The 16,038-nt window shown below is 37.3% G+C and overlaps 1 protein-coding gene across 1 annotated transcript in view; it reads right to left on the bottom strand.

Annotated features, from left to right (window-relative positions):
* LOC126474998 (Bardet-Biedl syndrome 1 protein homolog) overlaps positions 1–15,618 on the bottom strand; it is a 142,545-nt gene extending 126,927 nt beyond the window's left edge. The window contains exons 1-2 of the mRNA XM_050102537.1: positions 15,494–15,618; positions 12,967–13,123 (exon numbers count right to left, since the gene is read on the bottom strand). Of these exons, the coding sequence (XP_049958494.1) occupies positions 12,967–13,123; positions 15,494–15,519 (183 nt within the window). The 5' untranslated portion in view covers positions 15,520–15,618. The remainder of the gene's footprint in view (positions 1–12,966; positions 13,124–15,493) is intronic.
* Between the last annotated feature and the right edge of the window lie 420 nt (positions 15,619–16,038).

The raw sequence follows: 16,038 nt of genomic DNA, 5'->3' as shown, positions 1-16,038 counted from the left end.
GCACCTTGTCCTGTTGGGAGAAGACCTCTTCATCAGCTCCATAAAGTGCACTTATACCTGGCAAAATTGAAGTATTTAACATTTCCAGGTACACTTCTCCAGTGACAGTAGCATCAAAGAAAAAGGGTCCTACTAAGCCCCTAGATGATAGTCCACATCACGCATGACCCTCTGGTAGATTTACCACTTTATCCACAAAAACATGCAGATTTTCCAGTGCCCAGTACACACTGTTATGTTGATTCATGGATCTATTAAGTTTAAATTGTGCCTCATCATTCCACACTACCTTCGTCACAAATTGTTCATCATCCGTTACCATTTGCTAATACCATTTGTGAAATTGCATTCTTTTTCAGGATCACCATCAATAATCGCATGCAGTAATTGTGGAATGAAAACCTTCCACTTTGAAGCTTTCAGAATTCTTTGTACACTTGTACTGCTAACCCACACTTCATGTGCACATTACATAGCAGACTTCTGTGGAGAATTAACAAACATTTCTAAAATGAGAGCCGATGAAGCAGGGCTTGTAGACATACGATGTCTTCCTAATCTTCCTTTGTGAATATCACAAATTTTTCCACACAATTCAAACTTGTCAATGATGCTTTTAATTGTTAGATGGGTTGGCAGTTCTGTTTCAAACTCCCACCTCCACTAACATTGCACTTCAACGGCATTATCATACTTGAAAAACCACTTCACAATACATTTTTGTTGCCCAAATGTCAAGCATGCTCCAGCCATCTTGTTTCTCAATACCGAGATAAAAGTAATAACATATGTTGCGCCAAAGACCACACTATAACACACTCATAACTCAAATCGAACGGCAATATCAATATCTCGATAGAGCCTGACAAAGAGTGTATACATTTTTCTGGCTGACCTCTGTATTTTACACAGTGATGATTTTTTTATGTCCACAGACCTAGAAAATAATAAGAACGTGACAAATCAGCCTACAAACTTACAGATAAGTCACAGCAACTTCTTTTTTAAACATTCAGGGCCTTGAAAGGAAAGTTGAAATATTGTAGGAGTTACTAACAAAAATAAGTATTCTTTCCTCTATTTATCTGAACATTGGCTTAAACAAGAACAAATAGAATATGGTATTATAAACCAGAAGGTTATAAATACAGGAGCAGCTTCTGCACATCCCAGTGCCAAAACGGTGGTACTGTAATCCATGTTTTCAGTGAAACAGACCTTAGAGCAATTGATCTCAGCTGTGAGTGTGTTGGGAAACACTTCAGAATTATGGGTATCATATGTGATGTAATGAAAGTTATTTTAGCATGTATCTACCACAGCCCCGATTCAGATGAAAGTACTTTTTTAAGTAACTTAGATTGGGTACTCTGCTACATAACAAAGTTGGAAGAATATGTAACAAAAATGGAAGTGGGGAACCTAAATTGAAGCTTTGATTTAACTTGTGACAAACCTAGAGTAAAAAGGTTACTGACTGTCCTATGGCAGCACAATTTCCATTACATTAATTCAAAAGCTACTAGACTACATGTCTTTGTTGACTGTCCTCATGATATGTATTCCACCACTGTGAAAGAATTTATTTTCTCAGATAACAACATGTTAACAGTAGAGGTAAAACATTTTATAAAAGTGGACAGGATCGAGTCCCAACAAAAGTTAACTAGGTCTAAAAATACTTTAATCTAACAAAATTCAATCTGAAAAAAACTGGTTCACATGCTGAGCATAAGAGATGGGAACAAATTATTTGTAAGATGTGGTTCCAATGCCTAATTTTTTTATGAGACCTTCCACAATTATTTAATTAGTATCTTAAATGCTCGATCTGCTCCAGAGAAAAAAGATTTAACAAAAAAGGGAAAACTATGGTATGGAGAATCTAAAGAATAAACTACTCCTGTTAAAATGCTTAAGTGAAGTCAATAATTCTGATGAAATTAAGAATCTGCAAAAAGTTATCAAGAAAGTGTACAAGAAAGAATTACAGTTGACAACAAACATCCAGCACTAAATTCGTAAAAAATAATAAAAACGGCCTCCTCAGTAGTTAATAATGTTAAAGGTGTAGTCAGAAACTCTGGTAACAAAGTTCCAATACCAGCAGATTTACTGAACCAATACTTTGTAAATAAAAAAGTTAATAAGAAAACCTAATGAAACGTATATGGATTTTCTTAAGAACACAAACTTAAATCATGAGCAGGCCAGACCTTGTAAGGTAACAGGGGATAATATGGAACGCTTTCAAGTAATTTAAAATTTAAAGCACAGCAGCAGAGATAATATGCTGGGCAAAATAGACGGGAAAATACTTGTCTTGTGTTTTGATGGGCATTGTAGTTCCGTTGCATAGTGTTTTGGTTTTCTTTTAATTGCAACAAATTATATAAGTGTGGTGATAATTTGTAAAATTATATAACGTACTTAGATTTAAGTATTTAAATATTATAAAATATTGTAAACGAATTGTGGCCATGTTTAGCGATTATTTTGACTACTGTGGTGTCCGACTCAGGACTGTGGATATGAGCGGGAAAATCGTGGTCTTTTGGTCGTTGGCCGATGTGGTGGCGAGTTGGGAGCGGCAAAGTGCCATGAGTGCAAGCATGGACGCCAGTGTATGCGAAGGAACAAAGTGAAAGTGTGTGGGTGTGAGACAAACAGTGTACGAATTGCACCTATTATTATTTGTGAACTTAAAAATGCATGGCCACAATGTTAAAGTGTTTCTTTTGAATGAATAAGTTTCAGTCTGAACGTGTATAGTTCAATTCACTGCTCTTTGAAAGCCAGCCAATATCTGACTCAATAATGGGGGCGCACATGCAACCGTTTACTACCAACCCCCTTTGCAGATGAGCCACGTGAAAAATAGGTAGTAAACGAGCCCGAGTTCAGTTGTAATTGGGGGCTCAGGCGGGATAGGACTTTATTCCAGATTCCATAGTATTTCGGAATCGGATGTCCGTCTGATGTTAGGCTTTTGAACAGTCAGTGTGGGGGCTCTGAGCTAAATCGGTGCATTAGCAGTACCGGAGTGTTTGTGCTGGACAAGATACGCGCTGCCCCGTGGTTACGCCGATATAAGGCCACCACGATTGTGAAGCAGTCAGTTACGCAGTCTGATGAGTCGACCACATGTTGCCATGGGTAAAACCTCCGTGCGTGCCGTGTCCACGTGTTGCCGCGGGTAAAACAGTCGTCCGTGCCGTGACCACGTGTTGCCGCGAGAAAAAAACCGTCATCCGTGCCACGTCCATGTGTTGCTACGGGTAAAGCAGTCGAAGCTGTATCCACGTGCTGCTGGCGATCAACGCCGTCGTCCGTGCCACCGACCAACACGACTACATGCTGCCAGGGGCCTACGCAACGTGTTCTCGCTCCCGATTGAGTTTGCTGTGTCCACGCCGCCGATTACGATACATTACATAGCTGTGCTGCGGAGCTCACTGCAGACGTCGCGTCACACGAGGATATAAAAGATAAGTACAGCCAGCAGCTACATTGCAAAATTGTGTCCTTTCATTAGCCATGGCCGATGAGACGCGTGAATCTCAAAGTGAAGGCGAATCAGTGGATGTTAGGAGTACCTGTAGTAGCCCTAGCATGCCAAAAGAAATAGGCTGGATACCAGGAAGTGACCTCGGTACATTTTTTGTAAAACTTGCTAGTAAATTAGGAGAAATAGACTCAAAAATACGGAATATGAAAACTGCAATAGTTGGAGAAATGGATTCGAAAATAGGGGATATGGAATTAAGGCTTAGTGATAAAATAAACACAGTGAGTGAAAAATTTGATCAGCTAGATCTCAGATTCACTCAAATTACAGATAAAGTCGAAAACACAGTTAAACTTGTTGAGGGAATTATTGAGAGAGTTGATGAGGTAGAAAGAGGGCTAGTAGCCAAGGTGGACACTGTGCAAAGTAATCTTGTGGGGCAGATTCAAGTACAGGAACAGAAATGCACGTTATTTCAAAAACAAACAGAGGCAGACATTGAATCCATTAAGATAGGAATGCTGCGTTGCCATAAGGGAATTACTGACAATAAGAAGGAATTAGAAGGGGAAATAAATGTCTTGAAGGAAACAGTTAATACTGTAGCAGCAGGAAATGGAAATTTATTGTTGGGATATCCTCTGGGGCATGTATTTCAGTCAAAACCTTTTATTGGGGAGAATAAATACCATGCAGTTGACTTTCTAGCTGCGTGTAAGGATAACTTTGTGACAGGGATGAGTGAGCAGGCAAAAATTAAATATGTTACGAGGCAGTTGGAAGGGGGAGCTCAAACCTGGGCGAACCAAAATGATGATAAATTTTGTGATTTTAAAACCTTCAAAACCTGTTCTTGAACAAATACTGGGGCCAGGCAAAACAATTAAGATTGCTAAACGATTTTTTGAATGGACCCAGTTACAAGAGTGGAAAGGAAAGTATGAGAGAGTTCTGTGTTTGAGAACTGAATACATTAAATCATCTGCATAGGCCACTCGGTGTATTAACAGAAATATCTAAACTAAAGAAAAGATTACCAGAGCATTTGCAATGGGATTTGATTCACAGTGCAACAGATTCAGTGGAAGAATTTCTTAATTTTGTGGATAATATGGACAGGGCACTGTGTCACAGACCTAAATACATGGAACATAGGGAGAGTGGAAGGTATCATGAAAGGGGAAACAGTATTAATTATGAATACAGTAATAACCATAACAGGTGGAGGGAAGATAGAAGTGATCAGAATAATCAGGATAGAGATTGGAGAAGCAGGCCACAAAGGTATAACAGAAATTTTGGGGGGAGAAGAGAGAATTTTGATCAGATGAGGAGTGATAGAGAAGGTATGAGAATAGGAATGCCAGATGCAAATGGACAGGGTAGGCAATCAAAAAACTAATTGATGCCTCAGAGAAGTTACAAGCAGAGGAGGACAATATTGGTTTGTGTGCAGCAAAATTCATTGAAAGATCAGAGACCGAGGTAGTTTCATCAAGAGGGGAACAGAAGTGGATATGGAATTAAGGGGCAATGTTCACAGTAATAATGGGTGTGATGAATGGGTAGAGATGTCTATTGGAAATAGTATGGAGAATTGTGGAAAAGGTGAGGAGAGGGTTAGTCAGTGTGATGTAAAGGCTAATAAGAGTGGTGTATCTGACAATGTGGAAAATGCTAGTAAATTACCTACTGATAAGGTTACTGTGCTTGTGGGTGCAGGTGTTAACTGTGGTAGTGATAGTGACTTCAAGGTGGATATGGAAATGTGTAATGATGTGGAGAATGTTACTGTAGGTTGCCCAGAAGATAAAATTGAAACCTATGTTTTCTTAACTGATGATGCAAGCCTGAAAGATAATTGTGGATGGTTAGGAAAGGAGGAGGCTGATTATGATTTGAGTGATTGGGTGTCCTATGCAAAATTACATAAAGCTTTGATGCCTGAAGAATGGGGTAAAATAAAATTTAAAATTGCCAGAAAATTGGAAGAATTAAGTGAAGAAGAGAATGTTGAGTTTGCTATTAAGGATCTGTTTGAAGGGGATACTGATGTATGTTTTGGAGAAAGGTATAAGAAAACAAAGTTCAAGGAGGGAGATAAAGTGCTGGTGAGGAACAAGAAAAAATCCAGTGACATTGATGGTGAAATCAAAAAGTTATTTGAATTATACCATGGACCCTTTGAAATAACTGGTTGCCCACATCCTAATGCATATAGGTTGGTATATCCAGTGTCCAAAAAAGCTATTTGGACTGAGAAATGTAACGGAGTTGAAAAAATATGTCGTGGAAGAATAAAGGGTAAGGAAGTGAGATTCCCATGTATACTATTGTCTAGTTAAAAAAATAGTTGAGATTTTATTAAAATTTATAATGTATCTGTGGCACCTGGTGTTGATACTGGTGCGTGGGGGTAGGATTGTTGCTGGGACAGTCATGTAGGGCAATCACTAAATATGCAAATTGTAGAGGCATACGGGAAATAATTAATTTGCTTATTATAAGATGTTCATTAGGGAAGTGAGGGAAAGAACACTAATGGCTAAGTGGAAGCTTGTAAAAGTTTGACATTGGTGAGTTTGTTTGCCATTTATGATTGAATCTAGTTAGCCATGGAAATGGCATAAAAGAATGGGTTTCAAGATATTGCCAAATATTATGTGAAAATTTATATAGGAATTCATGGAAAAAAATTGAGCGTATTTATGTACAGTGATGATATAGCTATATAGATGCTTAAAAAAAAAATAAGAATCTGCATCTGGGAATAAATTCTCTTGGTGCGGGGTGCAGAAGTGTCGGAGCTCCTGATCTGGGAACATTTGAAGGGTGAAATAGAATATATTTAACTATGCCATGTTTGTGTTTGATTTGTGTGCATGTTTGTCATTTGTACAAACCTCAATAAGAACTGATCAGTGAACACAGGATGTTCCAGGGAGGGTTTGGATAGCTTGACTCCTGGGAAATGTAGGTCTGCATGTCTAGGCAAGATTTATGAGGATTTGATTAAATTTTGATAGGATGGCTTGGCTAACGAGAGGAAGCACAGTGCTGCTGGCTGACAAGTTTGGAAAGACTGTATTCCAATGCATAAACCTGTGAACACAAGGATCTGGTTACAACAACCTCGTGCAACTTACAGAAACAACTGTGTAAAAAGTGAAAGTGTTAATGTGTAGCGAGTGTGCAACCTACATATAGACTAACATGGGCATTTATATAATGTAAGTTTCTTTGCATTTTGCCTGCCCAATCAGACTCAATAGGAGACTATCTAATTGTATATTTGAGTAGGATACATTGTTGGATTATGTTTGTATGTTTTGTGATGACAGTACTTACACTGATTAACTCACCACTATAACACTGTTCTACATGTTTTGGTGCCATTATAGTTACAATTAAAAGTTTAATATATAAAGTAATATTGGTTGACTCCATTTGGTGCTACTTCATGTTGCCATTACTAAGGTAATGTCTCCATGAAGTGGGGGTATGTAAGGTAACAGGGGATAATATGGAACTCTTTCAAGTAATTTAAAATTTAAAGCACAGCAGCAGAGATAATATGCTGGGCAAAATAGACGGGAAAATACTTGTCTTGTGTTTTGATGGGCATTGTAGTTCCATTGCATAGTGTTTTGGTTTTCTTTTAATTGCAACAAATTATATAATTGTGGTGATAATTTGTAAAATTATATAATGTATTTAGATTTAAGTATTTAAATATTATAAAATATTGTAAACGAATTGTGGCCATGTTTAGCGATTATTTTGACTACTGTGGTGTCCGACTCAGGACTGTGGATATGAGCGGGAAAATCGTGGTCTTTTGGTCGTTGGCCGATGTGGTGGCGAGTTGGGAGCGGCAAAGTGCCATGAGTGCAAGCATGGACGCCAGTGTATGCGAAGGAACAAAGTGAAAGTGTGTGGGTGTGAGACAAACAGTGTACGAATTGCACCTACTATTATTTGTGAACTTAAAAATGCATGGCCACAATGTTAAAGTGTTTCTTTTGAATGAATAAGTTTCAGTCTGAACGTGTATAGTTCAATTCACTGCTCTTTGAAAGCCAGCCAATATCTGACTCAATAATGGGGGCACACATGCAACCGTTTACTACCAACCCCCTTTGCAGATGAGCCACGTGAAAAATAGGTAGTAAACGAGCCCGAGTTCAGTTGCAACCTCCATTAAGCAACTTTATGGAGGTAGATTAAGAGGAAGTTCTTGAAACTGTCAAAGACTTGAAAAATTCATATCATACAGATGTTTTTCATATGTCAAACAACCTCCTGAAAGAAATAATACATTAACATACTGTATAAACTTGGGTCTTAAAGAGGATCTTTTTCCTGATTCCATCAAATTATACAAGATGACTCTAGTCCGTAAGGAGGGAAGCAAATCTGAACTTGTGAACTACAGGCCATATTCACTACTCCCAGTACTAGGCAAAGTCTTTCAAAGTATCATGTATAAACAAATGTATGAGTAGCTAGAACTGAACAGGATGTTAAGTACATAACAGTTTCGTTACAGGAATGAAAGATCATCTACACACTCTTTAGTCAGAGACATTTTATCAGCATCTGAGGACCATGCACATACATAGGTAACCTTCTGTGATCTGAGTAAGATCTTCAACTGTGTTGACCACCATGTTTTGCACTCCAAACTAGAATAATATAGAATTTGTGACAAAATTCTAAAACTAATGTAATCATACCTCAATAAAAGAAAGCCAATGGTAAGTTCGGGAGAACAGTTGGAGTGCCACAGGGATCAAAATTAGGACTTCTTCTATTTCTGGTGCAAATAAATGAATTACCAGTCAACACAAATGTAAAGATATATATGTACATAGATGATACCACTTTTCTGTCAGTAAATAAACCATGTATTTGAAGAATGAATCTGGTGAAAGGAAGTGCAGCATCCTGGTTCAGTGCAAATTAAATATAAATAAGATGCGGAATATGTAATTCTGTCTATCAAAGACTGCAAAAATGGATAAACAAAATGTAAAATTTTTAGGCAATACACTTGACAACAAACTAACATGGATCACTGATGTAGAATAAGTAACAGTTATGTTAGCAAGACTGACGTACTTGCTGAAGAGACTGATGATGTCACCTTTGAATATGTAAGGACAGCGTATTTTACCTCTTTTCAATCTATTTAAAATACAGATTAATACTCTAGGGAAAAAGGAAAAAAAAAAAAAAACGTTCTTGTTATTCAGAAAAAGGCAATTAGAGTAATGGAAAGAGCAGATATAATTCATTGAAAGCTTTTGTTCACTAAGTGTAAGATCTTTAACTGCAATTAATTTACATATTCTAGAAAGTGTTAATGACATATACATTGAACTATCAAATTTAAGTGTAAACAAATCAAAGACATGATTATAATACAAGAACAAGTACTATGCTGCTCTTACCACAAAACAGACTAGCAAAAACAAACAAGTCATACCTACAGGGCAATAAAAATATGTAACGATCTGTGGAAACATATCACAGGCATGCCAAATCAAATCATTTAAGGAAAAACTACATAGCTTCTTGCTAGATAACCAACCTTATTCTTTGGAAGAATTTTTATAAATGTCAAATACAACACTGTAAATAATATAAATTTGTATTTTGTAATATCAATAAGTAAAAGTCTATTGCATGTACAAATGCTAAATGGATCAAAGAGAGTCCGAATCTGAAACGAAACCTTCAACAACTACCGTAGTGTTAAGAAACAGATGAAGTCTGTAAAATAGAATAAGGCCTCAGGATCCAGTTGAATACTTGTCATATTCTATAAAAGTTTGTGAATGAGTTAGGCCCTCTTAATCATAACATACCACAGATCACATCAAATATAATGAAGTACCTCGAAGAGAATGACCTTCTCCATGATTTTTTTCCAGATGATGTACTTATCTATAATGATGCACTATCTGCAAAAAGCTGTATAAATTTTCAGTAAGTTCTTGATAAAGTTCCAAAATAGTGCAATGAACAACAACCTGCTTTAATTATTTAGCAATGTGAACTTGTGATCATCATAAAATGTGTAAATGTTGTATTCTATGAGTATAGCATCAATGAGTTACAACTGGAATCAGTCAACTCATAGAAATATACCTACGTGCAGTAGTTTGTAGCTACATGAAATGCAATGACAGCACAGGGTCAATTGTAGGTAATGCAGGTGACCCATTTTATTGGTAGGACACTTTTAAGATACAGTCATTCTACAGAGGAGAATAATAGGTGTAAAACTAAGGATAGGCCTACAGACAGATAGATGACGAATGCGTTTGGCTGCCAAGAGAGCAATGTGTGAAGCCTCCAATGATGACAATAACAGAATACTGTCAAATGATCTTACACAAAACTCAGATATTTTGGTGGTATATACAGGCTGTTAGTGGCATCAACATTAGTGACCAGTCCAAGAATTGCCCCAATTTCTTCACTGTACCACTGAAAAGATGAGAGTAATATATATTAGTGTCAGTGGTGTTGAGAAACAGCTAAAATCATTAAAAGTGAACAAAGTTAAAGGGCAGAGTCTCTCAGATTGTATACATAATTTACTGTGAGGAAGCCCCTCCTATAACTATAATCTATCACAGATCTCTAGAACAAAAAACTGTGCCCAGTTCTTGGAAAAAGGCACAGGTCACACCCATATACAAGAAGGGTAGTAGAAGTGATACACAAAATTACCCTCTAATATCCTTGGCATCAATTTCTTATAGAATCTTAGAACATATTATCAGCTCAAACATAATAAGGTATCTTAAACAGAATGACCTGCATCACCTCCTCCATGCCAACTAGCATGAATTCCGTAAACATCAAACGTGTGAAACCAATTCGCACTTTTCAAGACGGACAGCTAGATGCAGTATTCTTTGATTTCAGAAAAGCATTTAACTCAATACCACACTTACTATCGAAAGTACAGTCATATGGGGTATAAGTGAAATTTGTGGTTGGACTGAGGACTTTTTGGTAGGGAGGATGCAGCATCTTATCTCAGATGGAGAGTCATCGTCAGATCTAGAAGTAACATTGTATGTGCCCACGGTAGTGTGCTGGTACCCTTGCTGCTCATGTTATATATTAAAACCTTGCAGACAATATTAATAGTAACATCAGATTTTTTGGAGATGATGCAGTTATCTATAATGAAATACTGTCTGAAAGAGGCTGCAGAAATATTCAGTCAGATATTGATAAGATTTCAAAGTGGTGCAAAGATTGGCAACTTGCTTTAAATGTTCAAATATGTAAAATTGTGGGGTCACTGATTGGATCAGCCAAGTCATACAAACACCTGGATTTAACACTTTGTTGGGATATGAAATGGTATGATCACATAGGCTCAGTCAAGGGTAAGGGAGATGAGATGGTAGACTTTGGTTTATTGGTAAAACACTGGGGATGTCCAATCAGTCTATGAAGGAGATTGCTTGCAAATCACTTGTGCAACCAATTCTGGAATACTGCTCAAGTGTGTGGGACCTGTACCAAATAGTATTAACAGGGGATATTGAACATTTACAGAGAAGGGTTGCGCAAATGGTCATAGGTGTGTTTAATTTGTGGGAGATTGTCACAGAGATATGAGGGAACTGAACTGGCAGACTCTTGAAGGCAGACATAAACTACCCTGAGAAAATCAATTAACAAAGTTTCAAGAACCAGCTTTAAATGATGACACTAGGAATATACTGCAACCCACTATGTATTGCTCACAAAGGTATCAAGAGGACGAGATTAGAATAATTACTATACACACAGATGCATTGAAACAATCATTCTTCCCATGCTACACACATGAATGGAATGGGAAGAAACCCGCAACACTGGTACAATGGGCATACCCTCTGACAGGCACTTTGCAGTGATTTGCAGAGTACGGATAAAGATGCAGATGTTGGAGACTGCTTATGAATCACTTTTGCATACCATATTAAAATATTGCTCAAGTACTTGTGACCTATACCAAAGAGGACTAACAGGGGATGATGAGAATATGCAAAGAGTGACAGCACCAATAGTTACACGTTTAATTGATCCAAGGGAGAGTGCCATGAAAATGTTGAAAAACCTGAAGTGGTAGATGCTTGAACTATATCACAAAATCCTACTTAGAAAACTACAAGGATCAGTATTAAGCGAGTAATCTATCACTATATAACTGTCTTCTATGTATCATACCCATAGGGGCTGTGAAGATATGATTAGACTATTTACTCTTCCCACAGAGGAGTTTAAGCAATCATTCTTCCCACACTCCATGTGTGACTGGAATGAGAGGAAACCCTAATTTCTGGTAAAATGTGATGTATCCTCTGCCATGCACTTTATAATTGTTTTCAGAGTATGTATGTAATGTGGATTTTATTGCAGTATATTACACTGATCACTCATGCTATGTTACAAGGTTCCATTTGTAATAGAAATGAAAAAAAGTTAAATATAAAATTAAAATTTGCAAAGCTAAACCTCAACCTTTCCTCATAGCAGACTTCTTTCATTTTGCATACGAGTTCCTAACAACAATTTTGAGTCTTTTACTGTAAAGTAGAACTCATTTACATACAACACTATTGCTTTATAATAAATCAGCACTCTGTGTCCCAAGAATGTTCAGTCCATATACAATGATCAGACGGAATGTTACGACCACCATCCTACTGCTGATGTAAACTTGTCCAAGTGATAACAGCGTCAGCTGGCAAGGAACAACTGCTAGTCAGACACAGGCATGGTGCATCCAGTATCAGTAAGAATGTTGTCCATGTGCAGAATGATGTTTGGCAGAGGACTCAACTGGATGAACACAAACAGCTGATAACTGAAGCTAAAATCACTGTCCTCTCTGGAAAGCCAGCTTAAGATTACTTACATCTAGAGATTAGCTGTGACCTTTAATAAATTTTGAACATTTCATAATTAGAAGCAACTATATTTAATTATCAGTATTTTACAGAACAGTAATTTTGATATCAAAATAGATGCCATGCTTAACCACACTGCATGCTTGCATCACTGACTCTTTTTTCCAGAGTTAAGCTTGTATAGGATCTATAAAATAATATAGTCTCTTATACTTACATCACACCCTGAAAATGGCTATCACTACACACTTCACTAACGGAAAATCATGTGACACACTCAAACAATGTAAAATGAGAGGTGGAATAACAAAATGAAACAGATTACTACTCGACACAAAGAGGAGAAGTTGAGTGTCAGATAGGCATATTGAAGAGTACATTCAAAACATAGACTAAGCTATTGGACAGAGTCCTCCTTCACATATAGAATAAAACACACACACACACACACACACACACACACACACACACACACACACACACACCACTATCACCTCTGGGCACTAAGGTGTCACTCGCTTGAAGTGTACAGACCTTGAGACGTATGTTGGAGGAACCGGTGCCCAAATCGGCAATAATCAGTTTATAGTCTCCATCACCATTAATATCAGCCATAGTAATACAATGACTGAATGTATAAATTCCAGCATGAGCATCAGTGAAGGCATCAAGCCATGGTGTATTAAGTGCCCTGTAAATGTAATTTCTCAATGTAAAACATACCACATGCATATTTCGTTTCAGTCGATTCAGTGTACATAATTTTACAGCCAGCCAAATACCAGTACATGTGTTTATGCCCAACTAGTCATCAATTGTAAATTGTGGAACTTGATTGTTATAGCTTAATGGTTGATATAATTCAATAAAAGGTAAACATGAGAACTTATTTGTAAACACAAAAAGGAAATGCGTGTCCCATGTACCACAGATTGGTGACTACTTTACTGGCCAACTGAATCCTGTGCCAAACTAGAGAATTTAAAAATATACAAGAAAGTATTTCCACCAGTATGCAAGTTTTCAAGAAGAAATATTTTAAACTATGTCATGCAGTTGCTAACAGATTTGTAAAAAAAGGGCTTGAGAGACACTGTATGCAGAAAACGATTATTATTGCCCACCTATGGTTTGTTCACCATAATAACATTCCCAGCATGGATTTGAGGGCAAAGTGTGAGTGAGACACATGTTTATTGATGTTATCTTTGTGGTACTGACTCAGGAGGAGAAGAACTACTCCTGTTTCTACAACAGCTTAACTTAATTCATATTCACAAAGTCAGTCCTGTCCCACCAAAGAATCTCTCAACACATATACCAACAACTTCTCACTGTCTTTATTCTGCTGCAAATAGCCCACAGATTATGTCCACAAACAAATCTGTTGAGGCACTACACTCTGCTCTTCCTCTGACTTGAAAAAAACTCAACAGCACCCTTCTTGTCACACAGTGCCACTCAAGCCGGGAATGCCTCAATATTACTTGGCCAAGGCTATGAATTTCTCAAGTGTAGTCCTAAAATGAGATACTCCATGACCATCATCCTCACACTGCCCACTGTTGTCTAATATCTCCCTTTTATCTTCTGTAACATTCTTGTCTAACCATATGTCATCACTATAAACTAACAGTTTAATGTCACTATGAGTCTTTTTAAATGTTGCTGATGGACTTAAACTTAAACAACTATGGAACAGAATATAGAAAAGTTTTAAAATTCTGAAACTTCATATTCCATGCAAAAAGTTTTAATTTTTACTAAAACGAGCCTCAGTTGTTACTGTTTATAGAAAATTAGTTTCATCTCATTGCATAAATGTCAACACAGTTGCTAAAAAATAAGAAGTTTTTATTTCTCAATGGCATAAAGAGTTGTTATTACAAACAATTAAAATTAGTGACCTGTATCAGTACAAGTAGTAGAGACTGATGGGTGTTTATGGGATGAGACTCAGGGATGTACATTAAGTATTAATTATAATGTTTATACTATACAGATCTTCATTTTACCAGTTCTATATATAGAAAGCTGATTGCGGTCTGTCAAAAATTTTTTTCAAAGACATTACTTTAATCATATACCAGTAACTGTGATCTTTTAAGTGTAAACAAACTATGCCAAAGCATAAGTTACCTATCATTAATGAGACCTAGTTACTGTATTGATCTACCTTATTTTACAAAGTCAGTTTATGTTACACAAATACAACTCTAGTATAAGCTAATGTAGTTGGCCTGTATTTTGATTTCTCCCATAATGTAGCCTTGCACATTCTCCCTTATGATAGGAGCTGGTAGCAGAACGTTTAGTGAGGCTGAATGAAAATTAGCAGAAGTAATGGTAGGTAAGGAAACATTATCAACACGACTGACTGCAAACTGTATTACGACATGGTACACTTTTGATAAGCCATTGTATTAAGTACGTTTCAACGCATTACTAAATTGAACAAAATATTATAGCATATTAGACTGAACAACATCAAACTTTGAAAATAGGTGTAAGTGTTGCGTGAGATATCTGTTTAAAATGTGATGATTCTTCCTCATGTCTTTCTAATTTAAAGTATTGTTAACTGGAAGATTATAATACCCAGTTTTCCTCATCACCTTCGTGTGGCTCATTACATGAGCAGAAAGTGAGCAAACGTTCACCCTCTGAGTGACGAATTTTATGTACTGGTACTACTTTAAGAGAAGCTAACATCAGAAATTAGTGTTACAGAGTAAACTAGAATTAGAATCACCTAGGTACAACATAAGATAATATTATGTTATAAAACTGCATTTTTTTAAATCTCTGGAACTGTACGTCATAATGTATTGTAAATCAGTGTGCATTAATGTTCTGCCTGAAACGCTTTTCCAGTTAATTTCTTTCAACGTCAAAAGTATACCTCCACCAACAAAATCTTAGATAAGGTATATAAATGTCCGGCACACATCGAATGCAGCCTGTGCGCGTAAGTAATTGAACACTCGTTAATTGCTGTGGTGTATAGCGACTTGTTGGGATGCATCATGTAACATGAAAACGGATATAATGCTATACAAACCTTATTCCAGTCATCTTCATACACATGTACCACACATCAAACTGTTTGAACTGCAGCACACTTCGCTCGCTATGAAGACGAGCAAACGCCTCCAGTCCCGGAATCCATAGCGACCGCGTCGGACAACAAACGACTTCACCGTTGTCATGGCAACGCAACTTGCTACGGCCCCACACACGAGCGACGGATCACGGCGATCCGTCGCATGGGGAACCACTGGCTTTGTAGATCGCACATGTGTGAGCAAATCCCAGCGATCTGTCGCTGATCGCATGTAAATCCCAGGCACTCTGATGCATCGCATGCGATTCGTGTTTATAATATCGCTGCCTGGTTGGTTGGCAGCGATCTATTTGCTTATTAACAACAGTGTTCTCTAACTGACAATCGGCGATACTTCGACATCATAGTGCTGATTACATCAGTTTGTTTTTTGTCGTCTTGCTTTATGGTTTAAGTATCACTATGGCCACTTGGAATACAGATTTTGCACTTGAGTTTCTCGAATTATTCGGTGAGCAGGAACCGCTGTGGAAAGTGAAATC

This window comes from Schistocerca serialis, chromosome 4 (assembly GCF_023864345.2).
Source record: "Schistocerca serialis cubense isolate TAMUIC-IGC-003099 chromosome 4, iqSchSeri2.2, whole genome shotgun sequence".
Lineage (NCBI taxonomy): Eukaryota > Metazoa > Arthropoda > Insecta > Orthoptera > Acrididae > Schistocerca > Schistocerca serialis.
This window is presented reverse-complemented; position numbering and strand designations above follow the sequence as displayed.